The sequence below is a fragment of the Epinephelus fuscoguttatus genome, linkage group LG6, assembly GCF_011397635.1.
Source record: "Epinephelus fuscoguttatus linkage group LG6, E.fuscoguttatus.final_Chr_v1".
Taxonomy (NCBI): Eukaryota; Metazoa; Chordata; class Actinopteri; order Perciformes; family Serranidae; genus Epinephelus; species Epinephelus fuscoguttatus.
This window is the reverse complement of record NC_064757.1, coordinates 12,215,525-12,236,347: the sequence shown is the minus strand read 5'-3', so window position 1 is coordinate 12,236,347 and position 20,823 is coordinate 12,215,525. Positions and strand designations below refer to the sequence as shown.

The 20,823-nt window shown below is 41.3% G+C and overlaps 1 protein-coding gene across 4 annotated transcripts in view; it reads right to left on the bottom strand.

Moving 5' to 3' along the window:
* Window positions 1-20,823, bottom strand: part of gnb1l (guanine nucleotide binding protein (G protein), beta polypeptide 1-like) — a 33,941-nt gene that overhangs the window by 1,324 nt on the left and 11,794 nt on the right. For all 4 annotated transcript variants that reach the window (XM_049578205.1, XM_049578203.1, XM_049578202.1 and 1 more), the window contains 5 exons: window positions 20,238-20,409; window positions 19,734-19,859; window positions 19,369-19,531; window positions 14,888-14,980; window positions 6,554-6,769 (listed from right to left, as the gene is read on the bottom strand). In XM_049578205.1, the coding sequence (XP_049434162.1) occupies window positions 6,554-6,769; window positions 14,888-14,980; window positions 19,369-19,531; window positions 19,734-19,859; window positions 20,238-20,347 (708 nt within the window). In that variant the 5' untranslated portion in view covers window positions 20,348-20,409. The remainder of the gene's footprint in view (window positions 1-6,553; window positions 6,770-14,887; window positions 14,981-19,368; window positions 19,532-19,733; window positions 19,860-20,237; window positions 20,410-20,823) is intronic.

The following is a 20,823-nucleotide window of genomic DNA, read 5'->3' as shown; positions in this document are numbered from 1 at the left end:
AAAGGAAGAAAGGGATCTTAGCATTTCTTTGCAGTTAGAACAATGTACCAATCACACATGCTGAAACAACTTTACATGTATTGTTAACACTTTGCAAAGATCGAGGGTGCTGGGTAGCTGTTTCTTTATGATAATTTTTAGAGAAACCAAAAACCATATACTATGGTTTATGCAAATAAGGAGAAAAAAAAATCAGACAAACTAATTAGGTCAGTAAGTCGATTAATCACTGCCGTCTAGGAAAGCGAGGCCAAGACAAACACCAACAGGGAGAGACTATCAGCTGATCTGATGACTGAGGTCCAAGTGTGAGGCTGGATGTCTGTCGAACCTGGCTGGAGACTCCTGGGACTCTATCATCGGCCATAAAACATTACGGCACGAGGGCCGTGAGCAGATCTCTCTGCGTCCCAGTATTTGGTTTGGAGTTAGGGGAGGCCTATTCTGGAAGCGGGGCTTGAGTTACCTTTGTCGCAGTTTGCAAGAAAGAGAGAGACCATCTTGCTGAAATGCTTGTTTGCAGAGGCCTTGTTGCTTTAAGCGCCGCTGATTAATTACATTCGCACTGAAAGGTCTGGTCAGCGGCAGAAGAGACACGATAAATATACTGTTGTAACGTCTGCCTGCTAAAGATTAGCCACAGCTCCCTTCCCCTGTGATCTACAGTGTCCAAGGACTGTATCAATCTCTCTAAAGGGGCAACATTCTGACATATTATAATGAATGGCGGCTAAGATCACTATCTAAAGGGCCTGCTGTGGTGGGCATTCCTCAGGAGCGAACGTGCTCTTCCTGCGGACCAGGGATCTCTCCTGGACCTGTAGATGGGATGCAAACATCTGGAAATGGGAGCTGAAATCAAACTGGACAGCGTATAATTGACTTCATAAGCTGTGTCTAAGGAGACTAATGGCCTTGGATGGGAGGAGATGGTGGAGAATTTATCTGCATGCTCCTGTTCCGGGCAGGAACCATCCACAAGCTGCATGTGGAAGATATAAGCCAGGTACTCATAGCCCAAGTGGATAAAGTGGAATGCAAGGCAGAGAGTGAGCGGGGAGGAATGTCATTGATCAAAAAGGCGAAAGAAAGCTAAGTTCAGAACAAGCAGTGATGTGATTTCTTTTTTTTTGTTTGCTTGTTTAGCGAACCGTCACTGCTGGTACCACGAATGCAAGAGAGAGTGTGACTGGTTAGACCAAACAAGCCAGATACACTGATACAAAGAAACCTGGGGGGTGAAAGATTGTTTGGAGCTTTGTTATTACCTCAAGAAGTTGGTATGCCCCTACCGCTCTCCATCTGGTCTGCATTAGAGGCCTGATAATGATGGGTTAAAGTGTCTGTTTTTGTTTGTTTTGCTTCCCATAGTTTGTGTCGAGAAAAGGCATTTGTTTCATTAAAGGGTCAACTGTAAGCAGTAAATGGCTAATGATGTAGTAATGGTCATTCAGCAGGGCTGGTGAATTGTTTTTACTTTCTACAGTCTGAGAAAGTAGAGAGAAAAGTGATGAGGAAAAAAAAGGTTGTCCTGAGCGATAATCTCAAATTAATGGTGCTCATGTGCAGCCATGACGGTTCCTGAGCTGCCACTGATCAGTGTTTATTCTGTGACTTCATGTGGAAGTGGCACTTGACAATATTAGTACTGAAATGACTGGTTGATTAATTCATTAGTTGATCAACAGCAAAGTAATTACCAACAATTTAGAAATGCAATTAATTGTTTCACTCAATTTATCAAATTAAAAACTACAAATACGTTGGTCCTGCTGCTGTGTTCTGTTTTATATAAATGAAAACTGAAATCTTTAAGATTGTTAGTTGGATGAAAAAAATACATTTGAATTTATCATCTAGAAAACTGTAATCTTGTTGCTATTAACTCTTTATGGACGAATCCATCAATTAATCACAAAAATAATGACCAGATTAATCATTACATCATAAAAATAAATTTTAGTTGCTGTCCAAGTAGCATCAGTTATAGTCATATATCTTATGTGCCCATGTTTTAATTAGCATTGTAGCAGAAGACATACATTGGATATATTATATTGGATATGGTATAATGATAAAAATATCAATTAGTTGATTAACAGCAAACAGCTATTTATTAACCCATTAATCATTTGTCATTGTTTCTAAAGTAATAGTTTGAGAGTTTGGACATAGCCAGGCTAAAAACAAGCAAAGAATTCATATTTTGGACTTTCCATGAGAGAAAACTAGCAATCTCAAGTTGCACGTTCATGGAGGGATTATTGAACTTTCATATCAGGCACAAGCCTAGGGGCCAAAAGTGTCAGAGGCCCTCCTGGCCTTTACTTGCAAAATGTCACTGAAATGGACATGTACCAGGGAAAGACTCAAACTGACCACAAAACGATGCAAAGAAACTGCAAAGAGACATAAAACGACCAAAAGAGACACAAAATTACCCCAAAGAGATACAAAATAAAACCATTAGAAGATGCATAACGACTACTAAGGGAGGCAAAATAACAACAACAAAGAGGAAAAACAACCACAAACTCTGTGCGTCTTGCTCCTATGTGAGAGAGGAGGTGGGGCCCATTGTCTCATAATCTGCTCAAGGTCACATTGGACTCTGGGAAAAAAAAAGACGATAATTTTTATGGACTAAAAGACAAATCAAGTCACTGAGAAAACAATCAGCAGATTAATGGGTAATAAAAATGACAATTATTTGCAGCGCATGAATGTTATTTCTCTGTGTTCGGATAACTCTTATTTATTTTTAAAACGGAAATTGTTTAACCTGCGCTGTCATTTTAATTCCATGTTCTCCAGCAGCAGCATTGTTGATCTTGCTGTCAGGCTACACCACGGCTGAATGAACACCTAGAAATCACAGCTGACTTAAGCACTGCCATTTACCAGGTCTAAATCTGTAATGAAATCCATTGGCTCTAACCGGGGAGTTTTGGCTCATTTTATCTGACACCCCATTTTTCTTTCCCTTGCCTTACTATCTCATCAGAGACAGAATCCATCTTTGGGCCTCATCATTTTTTTTTGTTTGAACACTCCTTCCTGGCCTGTGTTACAGCATGCAGACACACACAGAGCAGGCTCGCTGTCTAAACGCCAGCTTTTTCAGCTGTCAGGAGGCTACCAGCTCTGCTCAGCAGCTGGGCCCACTAGACTCTATGTGGCCTACAACAGATCCAACACAAACTCACACTTCGGGATCCTCTTTTGTAGTATCTCATCGACAGAGGAGACGTTCAAAAGGAGCGTCCACTTGGCAGGTCTCACTCAAGCCTCACTCCACTTTTTTTCCCGTCTTTCCCCCTCAGTCTTGGCACGGATTTTGGCGTTCACGCTCGTCTACTGAAACGTCCCATCATCGCTCACTCACTCGAGCCTAGCGGCTGGGAGGCTTTTCGCAGGTATTTCTGACACACCCTGTCCCTGAATCACACTCAGCAGCGGGGAGATTACAGCCTTTTGTCACCTTGCCTGTCAGAGCCTGGCTCCGGCTGACAGGAGATGGATGTGTCAAACAGCTGAGCAGTCCCATTCAGAAAAATAGAGGGGAGGGAGGCTCAGTAAAGAGTGCCATAATTTTTATGACAGCAGCTCATACATATATCAGTCCAATAGCAGACTGAAGTTGGGCCTGAGATGACCTGAATCATAAGTCAGGTCACATCAGGGTTGGCTGCAAGAAATCACAGAAGACTGAAGTTACTAAAGGGGGGTGCAAAGGAGAGAGTGGGGATATTTTTACACTGTGGTGAAGATGAGGGTCAGGAGTTCCACCTGTAGACAACTGTCATCAGTCTCAGAAATAGCTTGCTGTCAGCTACGCTTGATTTACACTGCTAATCTCCCTCCGTCTATGCCTGCTCTCTCTTTCTCCAGTCCATGACCTCTGTCTTTTTCTTTCTCCTGGAAGAACACGTCACTGTACTTGTCAATACATTTGAGTGGCCGCCTAAATATATGTCCATCTGGCTTAACAGCTTGTAAACCCTAACGCTCACACCCTCATACTCCTCACCCTGACACATTCCCAAAAATGTATGCTGGAAAGAAAGGAGAAAAAAAGGTTGATGATGCCTCATTACTATGAAAAGATATCAGGCTGGCCAGGTCAAACAGCAGATAAAGGCCTCTGGGAGCCATGTGTAATACATTAACCTCCATTCCTAAGGCTATCTGTCTTTATCCGGCCTTGATAAGCTCACTTCACAGCCTTTCAGCCTCACTAAATCATAACTGCACTGCGTTGTGTCACATTCAGTTTCCCCTCCATTTCACAAAAAGCATCCATCTTCCTTGCCAGCCAGTTGCACCACACTCTTATGATATTGCAGGGGTAATTTGTGGGAAGTGGGATGCTGTGGCACTTATAGCCTCCTCAGCCTTTATTGCAGCCTCCCACTGTGAACTACTGTTCCCTTTACTGCAGATGTGTTTTTTGTTTGGTTAAGGGGCCTCCGAGGTTTTGATATTTTTATTACCTCTCACGGGTCGTCCGTCAGGACCCGGGGCCCAGGTCCGCCACCCGGCAGGTCCTCCCGCCCCCTTACTGCTGCCACACAAAAATACTTTTGTGGGAAGAACTGAGGATAGCTGTCTGGACGTCACACTGAGCTGCACTTCAGGATAATTTAAAAGCCCCTGTTGGATCTTTTCCTTCTCCTTGTGCTTTTTTCCTGTCATCCTCATCCTGGGTTACATGCTGAATCAATATTTTGTTGCTTGAGCAAAATAAACCAAATAACCACTCTCCTCCTGTTTTTGGGATATTGAATCAAATCCTTTGTAATGTTTTTCTAGACGCATTTTCGGGGTGAAAAAAAATCAGGCTTTGCAAATATTTCTAATTCAAGCATTCATTTGTAAAAAGCCTTGGAAAGAATAATACCCCTTCACTGTGCTGGAGTGTACTATATCAGCCTCAGGTTCCTTTCTGCTCTGATTCATGGGGGTTGGCTGCAAAATAGGAGCATTCCCTTTTGCTCATGAAATCAAGAGAAAATATAGCTTCAAATGAGGCGTGAAGTCTCTGAAGCGTTGGCTGTTACGTAAAATGAATTATGGTACAAATTTGACGTGTCTCTTTTGGTGTGGCAGAAGATGCTCTGGCATGGGTTGTAGTGTAAAGTTTATCATGTGTGCAAGAACCTACATGTACTGTATTTAACAGTATCCCAGACAAGAGGAATGTTGTTGAATTCAAACTGCTAAATTAGGTCCATAAACATGAATTTTCCTGTTTTGTTGATGCATTTTTTTTTTTTAAATCAAGAACTATATATTATCCAGGCCTAATGTGTGACTATGTGTTATTGTGTGTGTGGGTGGTTTCAGTCCGGAGTGACAGCTTCAGCCCGGCCCATGGCCCCTGGCCCTGCCAACGCTGTGTAACCAGCAGCTGATTTATGGCCCCTGGAGCCCTACTGAGTCTCTTCCTCTCTGGCCCCTGATGTTTTCTAAGAGAGCCTGGAGAGAGGCAACTCTTTTCTCCTCCCATCTCCACCAATACCTTATAATAAGTCAAGGCATTTAGCTGGCTCACTTGTGTAACAGTTGGTTTGCAGGTTGGTAGGTTCAGGACAATAACCAGGGACACTTCAGTAGGCCACATGGACATAATAATGGTTACTCTACCACGGTAACTTGTACCCCAGAGGGTACCTCTGCAGTTGCCAAGGCATACTTAGAAAGATAGTAGAATAACCTCTATGTCTAATTTGAAAAAAACAGCAGTAACTTGATGAAAATAAATAAATAAATACTTATGCATCCACACATGTAGTCAGCTGTAATACCTGAGCGCTTCATATTGCGATCAACAATACATGTAAAGTAGTTAGGAAGTGAGGAGAGAAGTCTGAACAGTAAGCTAAATGTAACAGATAAACTGTTACTAAAGTTAGCATAAGGCAATAAATAAAAGGTTAAATGCTTAGCTTAAACTAACAGATAAATGGTTGAAATTGTTAGCCCAAAGTAACGGACAATTGGTTAAAAAAAAAAAAAAAGCCCATTTAAAGTAACGAATAAACAGTTAAAAGGTTGGCTTAACGTAACTGATAAATAGTTAAAATAGTTGCTTAATAATGATAGAAAAAATGCTTAAAAAGTTAGCTTAAGGTCATGGAGAAACAGTTAAAAGGTTAGCTAAAAGGTTAGCTTAAAGTAACTGATAAATAGTTAAAATAGTTACCTCATAATAATGATGTATAAAAAGGTTAAAAAGTTCCCTTAACATAATGGCTACCTAAAAGTAGCCTAATACATAATTGGTTTAAATTTCTAGCTTTGCCCACTTCTCAGTAATCGTACTAATGCAGACTTAACCAAACCTACCTAAATAGTGATATTTCAATTGTATGCAAAAATGATTGTACAGTGTATTGACAGCTGTGATAATTAATAGTGTTAGGTGATGTCAACAAAGGTGATATTAGTTCATCTGACAGAGCTGTGAGGATTCATCAGACAAAAAGGTTTGGAAACCACTGGACTAGACTCGACAACACTACTATCCCCTCTAAGCCTGTCCTCTGCTGACCTGTAGGTTGTTCTGACTGTCCAGCATCCAGGAGGAGAGTTTCTTCTCAGAAGAGCCCGATATGCCCCTCAGACGCTTGGTGTCAAAGGTCAGGCACATGACGGGCTCAGGGTGGGCTTTAACTTGGCTCAGCTTGGATCTCTGGGTTACGTCCCACAGCAACAGGGAACCGTCCTCGTATCCAGCCAACAGGAGAGGGCCGGGACCCGAGTCTGGCTGGGAGTGAGGAGGACAATAAGAGAGAGGAGGAGGGACAGCGAGGTGGGAATAGAGAACACAAAGAGGAGTGTGAGGTAAGATGTGAGATGAGAGCTGTGTAGTTAAAAAAAAAAAAAAAAAAAACCCACAGGAACTGCTGCGTGGTGCTGGAAGCTGAGCGGAGCAGAGGTTATCATTCTGGAAGCTCCTGCTGACACTCAGAAAGACGCTGTGGGCTCCATTCGTCAGCCTGCTGCTCTCTCTTTCCAGCACTCCATTACACCACTCCTCACTTTGCTCCTCATCTATATTACTGAGCCACAGGCCTCACTGCAGGCAGCCATATGTATAGTGAAGTAACAGACTGCAGTCTAGTTTTTATTATCTAAGTGTTGTTGCTGTTTTTTTTAATTTGTTTTTGTTTATACCTTTTAAGTGCACTGTTTTGGCATATATCTGTAGCTATACCTTTTTTTATCTTTCATCTTTACATTTTTTAAAATTAAGTATGCTCTACTTTTTTTGTTATGCATAACAATGATGTAGTACCTTTTACACTATAATGCTTAAATTTGCCATTTTGTTACATTTGCAGCGCATTTTTTCAAACTATTTCCGAACTACCACTGCTGCAAATTCATACTTTTAAGATAGGGATTATTTTCATTGTCTATTTTTAACATATAAAACCTAAATAAATAAATACTGCTAGATTAATGTAGTTTTTTTTTTTAATTATAAGATCAAATGTCTGAAAAATGACAATCACATTTTCCTCTTGTATCTTACCAGTCTAAAAAAAATAATAAATAAAATTAGAATAAGAAAACAGCAAATCCTTAAACTAAAGAAGCTGAAACTACAGATTATTTTCATTTTATCATAACAAATTACTGAATTAATCAGTAACATTCATTTTCTGTTAATGCATGAACCATTAATTAACTAATTCTTTTGGCTCTCCGCAGCAGATGCATGCTCACATAATGAAACAAACTCAAGTAAAAAAAAATCCCCAAAAACATACTTTAGTCTTGCTTCATCCCTGTTTCACCCCGGGACATTACAGATCCAGCCGCAATGTTTACAACTGGTGAAACCATCAGAGTAAATCTTTCACATCTGATGAAATGAAATGAGACCAGGTGCACAAACAGGCATCAGATGCAGCCAAACCCAAATCACACTGCTGCTGTTATATACAGATATGGAGCAACATGTACCAAGCAAAAATGTAGCTATATGTGTATTAAAAGACACAGGTAAGCAGTATAACATTTAAAAAGGTGCCCTCCCACTGTTGGAAGTCACAGATTGTAAATCATTTGTGGAAACAGAGAAGGGAAGAAGGAGGAATGGATAAAGATAAGGAGGGGTGGACAACAGGTGAGATCTAACCACCATCCCACAATCCTTCTGTGCACGTATATGTAGGCAGCAGTGGAAGAAACAAGAAAACACCCCTCCACATCCACATATGCCTGGAGTGTTAGCTAAACAATGACCTGAACTTTGCCAAGCTCATAAGACTTCACGCTGGCCTGTGGAACAACACATTTCAGAAGACCTTTAAATACACAGCACAGATATACACTTTGTCCAGACTCGTACCTTTTCTTTAAAATACCATCAGGCCCCCAGCAAAAGCGCTGCGCCCTGCAGGAGCAAAGAGGGAAAGAAATGTTTTCCATATGTGCGAGGGGGCCATGTCTGCCATTTTTTCATCCATCTTCAAGTCCTCTTCTCACTTAACGCTCTATATTTCTCTCCTTCCAGCTTTAAACAAATTATAGACAGAGTCGTGTATTCCTTCCAAACACATCAGCGAGGACGAACACTAAGGGATTATGAAAACAAATAAAAACAAGTGAAAATCAGTGGCCCCTGCTTGCCGGCAGGGCCCGGGCTAAGCGTTCCAGGCTTGGGGCCCACCGTTTCACTTAAGTGTAGGACCTCCTTGATTGATGATGTCATGGGTCGGAGGTCAGGGAACCCTGGGTAGACACCTAATTCATTATATCCTCCACAGGCCTTTCTACAAGAGGGCTCTCTGCTGGAGTGGGGCTGGGGCTCAGGGAGCAGATTCATCACCACAGAACAGCTGGAAAGACAGATGGATGGAAGCTGGTTGAAGAGGCACTAAAGCAATGAAGCTGGGTCGTCTCGAGAATGGCAACTAGCTGGGCCTCAGCTTGTTAATATTCATGTGATCCTATGCCATTTTTTTACAACAGTACTTATGCAATATGTTTACATATAGCCTAATCTATTTGTGTTCATAATGTGCGTTAACCATAGACTGTGACATCACCCAATGATTTGTGAATTCCTGTTTTAAGCATCGAGTTCAGCACTCCGAACCACAGCCATCTTGGTTTTTGGGAGCCAGAAGTGACCATATTGGAGTAAGAGGCCGGCGCTGGTGGAGCAAGGGGAGGACCTGACTAAGAAGCCGAGGTCACTATCGGCAGATAGTCTGTAACTCAAAGTGGCCCGCCCTCAATTACATGGAACTTGAAGCCTTAATAAAATGTAAATGGGTGAGCCACAAAAAATTCACTTCCAGCACAGTTGTCATGAAAGGTGAAATTAGCAATAGAGACTAAAACCGCTTTTTGTACCAGGCTGTAAACCTAAAGTTGCCAGTTCCAGATCACAGATCTGTGTCCAGTAGGGATGGGACTGCAATAAGACACACTCACAATAAGTTGATCGTGGTGAATTTCCATTATAGGGAAAATCATGAATATCATATCCAGCAGCACCCAGAGAGACTGTTGGGCAACCAACAATCAAAAAGACTGCAGAAACAGGCTGCATACGCACCAACCTCAACAAACACAGAAGATCTTAATCAAGCATTTACAGATTTCGTATCGTAAGATATGACATTTCAAATTGTTAAAAAACCTGACTTTTTTAGATTGTTTGTTGTTGTTTTTACTTAAAGGGATGTTACTAGATAAAGATGTGTGTCCTATCTGTGATGCAATAAAAACATTTGCTTCTTAACAAAATGTAAAGTGATTCCAGTATATTTTGGAGTCAAAAGTTTTAAGCATATTTTGATGATTATCAGGATAATATTGTGAATAGCGCTCATTCTGACGAGGATTATTATGATATGAAGTTTTTATATTGTCCCATTGTGTCCACTCAGTTTGACCACCATGGTCCAGTTAGGTCACCAACTTTGCTTCTAGAAGAGTCAAGACTCCAGTGGCTTTTACACATTAAATTTTAGTTAACTTCCTTCCTTCTCTCTTCTTCTTCTACAACAATCACATTAGGTCAAGAGGTTTAACCCCCCCCCTTTTTTATCTAGCAAGGAATTGGTTGACTAATCATTTCAGCTTTATTTCCTTATTTATACAAAACCATTTTCACCCTGCTTCCTTACTTCATTCTGTGCCAATCAGTTTCATATAGACTTTCTATATACCCTATAAGCCTCTTCTCTCCTCATTCACTGAGAGCCCTTGAAATGAGCTGAACTGAATTTTACTTTTAACATGTTCATAGATGTTATATGACCAGACATCTAGGGTAAACAGAGAAAGCATTTGTGCCAGTATTGCGAAAGACGACAGACTTTGTCCCAGAAATTAAACGCAAATTAAAATTTAATATCTTGGTACACACTGACCCTCAGAAGACGTTACTATTTTTCTGATTACCTGAACACTGAAAATTGAAAGTAAAGGAAGAAAGAAGGAAGAAAAAGAAGACTAATGAAAAAAGGGACTGTCAATTTACAATTTGTGCACTGTTTAAATCCCTCATTCACCTATCATGTTTTGCATGCCAATATTTTTTTATTCGAATCAAGTCATCAACCTCTAATATAATACTGTTAGAGTAGCCCTGGGTTCATTCAGAGCACCATTTTGAAAATTAACTTGTAATTATCTTCTGTTCATATACAGCCTCTTATGTGTTGGCACAAATAACAAATAATAACTCAACTCAACTTTATTTACAGAGCACTTTAAAAACAGCCGGAACAAAGTGCTGTACATAAACATAAAAAACACAAGACATAAAACAATTAAAAACACTAAAACAAGAGTAGATGGATAGTGAGGGGGCTTGTCTGATGCACAAAGGTAGATCGTTCCAAAGTTTAGGAGCAGCAACAGAAAAAGCTCTATCCCCTCTGAGCTTCCGCTTGGACCTCGGTACCTCCAGGAGCAGCTGATCAGCTGACCTGAGGCACCAAGCAGGAGCGTAGGGATGGAGCAGCTCAGAGAGGTAAGGTGGGGCCAGACCATTTAAAGATTTAAAAACAAATAGAAGAATCTTAAAATGAACTCTAAAGTGCACATGCAACCAGTGGAGGGAGGCCAGAATGGGAGTTCTGTGCTCCCTCTTACCTGCTCCAGTTAAGAGACGAGCAGCAGCATTTTGTACCAACTGGAGACGTGCGAGGGAGGACTGGCTGACTCTAAAATAAAGTGCGTTACCGTAATCCAGCCGAGATGTGATGAAGGCATGGATTACTGTTTCAAAGTGCTGTTGTGCAAGAAAGTGCTTAACCTTTGCCATCTACATAAGATGAAAAAAGCTGGACCTAACCACTGCATCAATTTGCCGATCCAATTTAAAAATCACTGTCCATCTCAAAACCCAAGTTTGAAACTGTTGGCTTCACATAATATGCCATGGGGCCCAAGTGAACAGGGGGCATAACAACATAAAGGCCTCAACAAATACATGCTGGTCGAATCCAAGTCTCCAAACTAGCTAGCTAGTTAACTGCCATGTTGCACTGTGGTATTATTAATTAGTGGTTGTGTGCTGTGCTATTTTGTATATAATCATTACAGTGTGTGTATTCATTTTTAAAGGATGTGTCACTTTCTTCCATCTCTACAGTGCCTTGTTAACATCTGGCCAGGAACAACAGTTGGATATCAGGCTTTTAGACTAATTCTGGCTCATTTAAAACCATAAGTAAATACAATCTAAATGTAATTAGAGAGAAATATGCGTGCGATATCCGGAATTTATTGTATATTCCACAAACACTTCTTTGTAATTTCCTTATGTGGTAAGTCAAGAATAACCCAGACACCAACAGCTTGTTTGCTGATGTGGCCGCCACAGGCCTCAGGCAGGCACTGCTTCAACATCAGGAACCAATCGTTTCCTCCGGTTTTTGTCCCGGTCCACTATGATGTCATGGCCACGAGGCAGCAAGGTGATGAGCTGAGAGTGATGGATATCTGTATAGGAACATTTCCTCTTCCCCGCCAGCCTCTGTTCACATTAAAAGCCTTGCACATCATACATCAATACTGTCCCCTGGCCAAAGCTCCGCACACTCCAAACCCACATGTGGAGGCACTTTCTTCCTCCACATCCGCCGTATTGTTCACCGCTTCACATTCAATCAGATTCGAGAAATCAGATACGAGCTCTGTCACCTTTTAGACGTAGACCAACATATGAACTAAAGGCTGGGTGGGATTTCGCTGAAGGAAAACTGAACTGAGGAGAAAGTGGCGTTTAACACTGCATTTAATCTTTTCCATAAACTCCAGCAGAGAGGGCTTAAAGGCCGACAATAAATCTGTTGGTGAGTCTGTCTTGGAAATAAAGGAGGATAATCGCTTTTCGTCTCAACGGTGGGAAGAAAAGAGGGAGGGATGGTGAGAGAGGGAAGACAGAGAGAGGAGATAATTGTTAGTGGCTTCTTCCTGGTGTGCGTGTGATGGAGAGAGACAGGGTGGAGAGAGAGGACGACGGTGTCAGCTGTAGCCTCCTGCTGCGTGAGGTTGAGGAAACAGTGGGTAGCAGATGAGCATCTGATGTGAAAGACAAGATGAGCAGTTTTTTTCTTATGACTGACAGAAAGTGTGTGTGTGTTGAGTTTCCAACCTGTGTGTGAGAGACACACACTCATAAACGCACACTCAGACTGAGTCTCTTCCCAGTGCTTGGACCTCTCAAATGGCTCAGTCAGTGTAACAGATGAACATGCCTCGGCCTTGAAAGGAATCAGCCCGAGATAATTTAGAATCACCTGGGCCCTTCGGCTTTGAAGCTCGACAGCTGTCTGTGCTCTATTACAATGATATTATATAATTTATAATGATATAATTGATCATTATGTTTCCTGGCACTCAACGCTGAACCAGCATTGGTTCATAAATCAGATGATGAAAGGTGGGTGTAACAGTGAAATCAAAGCGAAAAGGAATAACAGTGTCAGCATGCACTGAGAGACTCTGACTTCTCTACATGTCTCTATAATAATTTTACAAACACAATGATTACATTACGCGCACAAATTATGCAGTTTTTTGCCCTTATTCTGAAAACGACATTATTCCTACTAAGCTGTTTATATTGCTGATGAAAATTAGTATTCCACTGTTTACATACAGCCATGCAAACTCCAAATAAAGTGCCCGAACATGTTAATCACTTCAAATATGAAACTGTGACACAGCTGGAGGCACTTGTGCCACTTTGCTTCTGTGCATCAAATGTTTTCCACCTCCGACTGTGCAATCGCAGCCTCTCCCTTTCATTCCTTCTGCCACTTACTTGAAAAGGTCAGCACTGCGATATTTGTGCATATCCAAATACCTGTTGATATCCAAGTCTTTCATAATGTTTAAAAGTGGGTGCGTTCCTCCTTCTTACCAGAAATGTGACCTTTTCTTTTGAGCATGCTTCTCTGCCCCAGCTAGTTGGTTTGTGAACAATGTACTCATGACAACACACAGCTGGTTGCAAACAGGCAACATGCCAGGTGCATGTTTACAGCAGAAAAAACTCAAACCAAGATGCATATTCCAAATGCGCTGAATATGTGACCAGAGAATGCTCCTAAAACCCAACAAACAAAAAAAAGTCCTACTTTGGAATATCCCAAAGAAACATGCAGTTTACATGACTTGTATCAAATTCAGAATACTGTCATATTCTAAATAATAGTGGAATATTAGTGTGCATGTAGACAACATCACCCTTTATGGCTTTTGTCACTGATTTATTACTAACTCTAATTTGTATTACAGTAACACAAGGCTGAATGCGCCCAGGCCAGTGACTCGCCTCACTCTGGCATTAAAATGATAAGCTGTGTTTTGATTTCTGTTGCCTGTAAACTGTACGGCCCATAAAGAGGATTCAAACCATCCACACTCTTGCGTAAGTCTAAAACCCCACTCTGTCCCCCAAAGCCCCAAAACCGAAGAGTTAATAATTAACCATGAAAATAATTACAGGGTCTCCTTAATGGCTGGGGAAATAAAACTTTCGACAGCATTTACAAAACAGAAAGCAGCGTTTTTGCTCGGATCAGATTGGATGTACAGCTGCAGGCTGATATATGGCTGTGAACCCACGGCCCTTCCAAACGCTCTAATTACAGTGTTGGGACTCGCTGCCAGCTGAGAAGAAACGCTTGGAAAAATGGCCCCGGACGAGTTGTTGGGCTGTAAATCATGTGCCACGTCTCTCATGTGCATTTCTGTTGACTTTTCTATTATTGTGTCTTGTTTATGGGTTACTAGCCAATCAGGATAAAGCAGGTGAGTATATAAAAAGTAACTTCTATTTAAAGGATGTGGCTATCCAACTCTTTTAGTCTCAATCTGATACCTAAGCTTTGGGTACTGGCTGATTACAAGTACCAATCTGATACCAGTGTTTTATTAATAAGATGTATGCCTTACTGTGTGAAGTGACTGGGATCATTTTATGTGTACAGCAACATCAGGCTTGACTTCAAAAGTCTTTTCCTGACTTTGTAAAGCAAAATACATCGATAAAAATTTGAAATACCTCCAAACATCTGACATGTTTGTTTTTAGCTCTCTCAGCTATGTCATCTACCGGTGCTTCACTAGATCAGCCCCACTGTCACGGATACCCAATCCAGCAATCTGAGTCAGTATCAGCCCCATATCTGATATCAGTATTGGATCTGTGCATCCCTGTTCTCTTAACTCCTTGTTTTAAACGGCAGAGAATCTTCTGCTTTTCGTAACGGCTGGCAGGGTGAACTTGTTGAACTTCAGATGTAGTTATAGAGGGACAGATTGCTACTCTTTAGAGGTTAAGGTAAAAACACTGCGACCATTTCTGTTAAAATGATACTAAAGAGTACTGCCTGGTGCTTACCTGCCACAGGTTGACACACATGACCATCCCCAGCTTAGCGTTTGGTACCAGGGTGCAGACCAGGGTCTTACTGGGTAGCTCAATAATCTTGATCTGCGAAGAACACGCGACAATTACAACTTTAAACTCATCAAAAACAGCTGATTTTATTTTCAAGGCAACATCATACATCCATGCGAACAGCTCTGTGAGGCTAGACAGGAGGAGTGCTTTGAGCTGAATGGTAACATCAGCATGCTAACATGCTCACAATGACCAAGTTAACATGCTGGAGACATTACAGGAGATTACAACAATTATACACATCAAAGTCTGTTTTCAAATCTTGGGGAGAAAAAACAATGACACCATTATTAATAATAAAATAGCATTTTATTTCTAAAGTGCTTTTTTGGACCTGAAGCACTGGAGTACGACTGCATATGTGGGGGAAAAAACAGTGTTTAAAGCTTGTTGTGGCTGCAGAGAGAGCTGTGTGAAGTCTGAGAATGCCTCAAGAATGCCTTCAGTGACATCACTTGAGGCAGCTGGAAACAACAAGTCTGGAAATCAGGATTTAGGAACTTATCCAATATGTCCTAATGTACTTTTCTTCTAATTCATCTGTTTTCATTATTTTTGTTCTAATGTTGTTTTCATTATTGAGGCCCAATTATACACAAATTGCAGTTGTACGTATAAATATCGACGAGCTGTCTGCCAAGTCATGATTTGTATTTCTTCTGCATTCAAATAAAGCAGCAATCTGAATCTGTCATTGTGGTTCAGGACTTGGGCAGATCAGAGTTCCTACACGCAGCAGTAGAGTAACATCCATCAGTGCGGAGCAGCCACCCCACTGTCTATAATAAATCCTGCTAAAGCCCGACCCCATGACATGAACGGTGTTTTCCTGCACACATTGGCACTGATTCTGATAAAATACACAGCCTAATGATGTGTACCCACATCACTACCAAAACTCATTCCTTTCCACTTCCTCTGTGCTGATGATCCGCATATTCATCCTCATTAGGCCTCAGATTAAACAGCCCTCTAAGGGAGCGATCTGTATTTTAGCACGAGGCCACATCTGTCCTGCATGTTTACCTCTGCGTGCCTGACAAAGAGGGCCTTTAAGGACTTCCCTGTGCCTCAGGTGATCACTGTTCTTGTGTGGCATCACGCTGCCCATAAATAAAACACCCGCACTATTAATTAATGTTTCTGCCGTGGTGGCAGTCTGCTGGCAGGAATCTCACTGTGAGCTGTAAACAGTAAAACCACCTGAATAGGAACTCTTATTCTGTTTTCTTGGTTACGTATCTAAATATTGACCTACCTGCATGTGGCACTAAATCATGCCATTGTGCATGTTTTGTGGCAAGTGCATTAGTATTGTTTCTTGAGGGTATTCATTTATGTGGGCGTTTTATTTGTGGATACGTGATAAGCATCTGTTGTGGTCAGTTATGTCTGTGGAATGGGGTGTGGAGACAGAATGACAAAATCGGCTGTGGCCTGTTTTGGTCTAACTTGTATGGGTGTGTGTGTGTGTTTCTGTCTGTCTGTGTCTGTTGGGACAATGGCATTATTGAGGTGCTGGGAGTCACAGGCGCCCTGATGCCTGGCCTGCCGGACTGGGGTTAGCAGAGGCACATTTAGCTGGATCAGGTGACCGCTCTGTCCCTTTCAAGTGTGGCTCCTCCACAGCGGAGCAAGTAACATGAATCTGGAGGCAATAAAAGATGGCTGAATCACTGGCTGCCCTCTCCCCATCCTGCCTCACTCCACACAAAACCCTTCAGGCTTGTGGGTGTTGAACATCGACTACAAGACATATTGTGCAGACAGAACTGTGATTTCATTCCAGCGCACAATCTTTTCAGGCCTGGGAATTCTCTTTGTAATCCAGCAGTCACAGATTAAAAACACTTTGAGTATTCCATCAGCCGAGAAGCAGTTACCTCCTGAGAAAGCACAATTAACTTGTATTCTTAGGCAGTAACACAGCTATTCGGTGTCTGAGACAAACAAATTTACTGAATGGCATGCTTCAAGCCACAGCCAAAATTAACCAACATTTAACTGGTGGCTGGTTTTAAGTTCCTATCTTTACAATGTGCATGCTGATCCATGATATGATGGCTGGTTTATTAATGGAGCTGTTTAGATTGCTGCAAACTGCATGCTCATGTCACACTGACTATCCACACATTCATTGATGATTGGCTAAAAATATTATGTTGGCCAACTTATTGAGCTCAGGCCATTTTATATTTATGGATCAGAAAACTTGCAGATGATCACAGTGTTGCAATAGGAAAAAATGACGGGGTTTGATGTAACAGAACATCTCTTGCTGTGGGACTTTCAATTCTCCACTAACGCACTAAACACTACTAAAAGCCACAAATATGTGTGAATTCAATCCAGCAAACTGGCAACAGCAAGTCTGGTCAGGTTCATACAGGTTGGCATTTTTTTATACCCGTCAGACTGTTGGACTGATGGTGAACCAATTAACCATCCCACCTCCCACCTGCCAATAAATTCAAGGCTGTTTCCTCCTGCTGAACATAGAACCACCTGAGTATCACAGGTGTGCCTGGATGTGCCCGGGCCATCTAAATCTCAAGCTGGCACACCCAGTATGATCATAAAATATGTGAAGGTTAGCTGCAAATGAAGAAAAATGTTAATATCATTTCTTACACTATTGAAATCAATTGGAAAAAATAGACTCTAATTGACTGAGACGTCCCATGACGCCCGTCCCACCTGTGGATATACAAGATCAACCATTTATGCCATGTTACACCCTCTCAGCCACCACTGGGGTGGGCCAGACCAGGCTGTTATTCCCAGTAATTTGAACTCCTTGCCAAGGTGCCCGCTTTTGAGTTGCTGACGGCAGCAGTCATTCTTATCCCTCACTACTCAAGGTTCTTGACTTCTATCCCAAAGCCATGTTTTCAAATATGCTCTGTTTACTTCGGGCACTCTTCATATAACAAGCTGCACAGTTGAGTGCTTCTTTTCCACTGGTAACCAGACGTAGACTCACAGGCACTGAACAGTTTATCTGTTATTTCATTTGAAAAAAAGAAGCCAACAGACACTTTAGATTATAATGAAATTATTTCATTGTTTAAGAACTGTGATGCTTATGTAGCTTACATTGCCTCTATAGTTTGGTGACACATGTAAGTCATACTGTTTTGTTATTGTATAAATTGTGCTCTTTGATCATAGCAGTTATTTTCTAAATGGGACCTGCTGCTATTGATTTCTTGGCCATGGGATTGTGAATGTAATGACAGCTTATAAACAAAGCTGAACTTTGCTAATCTCACACTTTGCTGTATTGATGGATACATGATGCTTACTTAATTTATGTAAGTGGCATGTTGTCAGTTTGTTCTGCCACGTGGTGGCCATGTACTCATGGTTGTATGGTTACCCTCACTATTAGAATATCTGATGTGATGTAATTGTGTGTAATGTTGCACATGCTCAGTGAGTACATGGGTGTAGTCGCCACAACTCCAGGTTTGACACTACTTTTATGCAACAGTTGTGCTGTTATGTTACTGGGGAAATCATTGCAGTATTAAATGAATAAATAATGCTACAGCTTGCCTTTGCCATCTTATTTCTTGAAACTATCACACGTTGCTAAGCAACAGTAAACAAAACCAGATCTTTTTCTATCGATATAATGTATAGTAGGTAAAAACTCTGCATAATGTTTAATGAGATGTTATAATAGGAGTCAAACAAGTGTTATGGTTGATCTATAGAACACTTTGGTTCTTGCTCACAATATATCCAGCAGGCCAAGGACAAAGGACAAAGTGTGACAGTGGACACTTTGAACTGGAGGGTCCCTGGTAATTAACCAGGGACCCTTTAATTAAATTGAAAAACTTCCTTTAATACTTAAAGATTAACAACCCTTAAAGGTGTGGTATATAATTATATAGAAAGATAGTTGATTGTTGAGTCTCATTCCCCAGTCATCAAATACCGATGCTTTGAGTCTGTGGTTCAGTCTGACTACCAACCCTAGGTCATTATAATCATGACCTGAGAATGAGACTCAACAATCAAGTCTCTAACCTGAATTTAAAACTGCAACATTTTGGCTGAAGTACGTATATGAACTGTTTAATAAAATGTAACAAAAAAGCAAGACTATGTATTGTCATTCTATTTTTATAGTATCACAAGCCATTAGTCTCCACACTGAAGAGTAAACGTCCTCAGGACACACTAAATCTTACAGCTTTGGTGAAAGTTTTGTTTAAAAAGCGACATTCCCTGCAACTTTTTTTTCCAATTGCACTTATTCTTTTTTAATGTTGCAGGAGGCGAGAGCCCATCCCAGCATGCACTAGGTGAGAAGCAATGTATAACACAGATAATTAATAAGCGTACAGACAAATTCACACACATCCACACCTATGGACAATTTAGAGTTTCCATTCCTGCTGTCTAACCTCTTCTGTCTGTTGTCCAGCAAAGGCCAGCAAATGTGTCCCAGGGCTCGTCTCCAGCAAGGAGCACTGACAGAATCCAACACTGCCCGTCCACACAGAGTCCGTCACCTCACTATGACCTTCGCTCAGATCCCACAGACAGACCTGCATGTCTCGTCCCTGACTGCAACACAAAAACAGATACAACAACAGTTACTTGCATATTTCAAAACTTTAAAGGTAGTCAAAAAAAAAGCGATACATGAAGTTACAACACCAAAAGTAAAAATAATATTTTACATGCCCAAATGCTTCAAGAGACAGTACAAGATGGATAAGTAAGACATCTTATCATAAAGTTAAGAGACAAAGAGAACTGTCCTCACCTGATGAGGGTGTCTGTCCCCTGCAGTGTGCTGACCCAGGTGACCGAGCTACCAGAATGACCTTCTACAATCCTCTCAGCCCTCCTGGTGTTCAGGTTCCACATATGGATGGCACCCTTCCCTGACCTGCAACATCCAACAGCATGCTTTAAGGGGGCTATTTATATTAGTAATACAGTATATCATTCTGCTCTCACCTACACATATAGAAAGAAAGTACCAGAAACTATTTTCTCTTGCCCAAACCTAACACATACTGAATCAAAATTTAAACACTGGATGTGTGGTGCTTTAATAGTAAATCCTGACTGGCTGGCTTGAAATCTATATTACTTATCACATGCAATAAAACAAACCTGCCTATGTGTCTCTTATGATAGACTTAATGTACTACTAAAATAACAAAATCTTCTAACAAAAAGAGGAAGAGATACACATAAACATCTTAAGTACTTGGGAAAATGGTAATGAGTCAAAATATGAATATTGAGATAAATGACTCACCCAGAAAATAGGAGAGGAGTGTTTCCTCCATGGCAGCTAAAGTGGAGGGTGTTGAGGGGCCCGCCAGCCCCCCTCAGGGTGTAGATTGGGGACGGAGCGGGACGAGACATCCCTGGGTCATGCAATCAGTGCATAGATGCAAGGAGGCCGCAAACCCATGTCATGACACCCACTGAAACAGACAACAAGACGAGTGAGCTGAGAGATAAGTTACTTCTGAGAGTGATCTGAAGAAATGGAAAACAGTTTGAGCTCCTTCTAAAAAAAAAAAAAACAACTTTTCAGCAGTAATGATAAATGTTCCATGAAAATGAGATTCATTTGACTCTTTCACGGGGTACGATAAGATGAAAGTTAGGTGGAGGCCTAAAATCCGAAACCATCGGAAACCTACTCATCTCTTTTTGTTTTTGCACAAACACTGAGCAAAGACTGACAGAAAGTAGCTCCATTTTGCCTGGAAGCCGTTCCCTTCCGCACAGCAGACAGTTGTGTTTAATGCACTGTCTGTATTTTCTCTATTGTTAGTAGCTACAAACCCTGTGGCCTTCTCTCCATCTTCCTCCTTCCAGTCTACCTGATAACA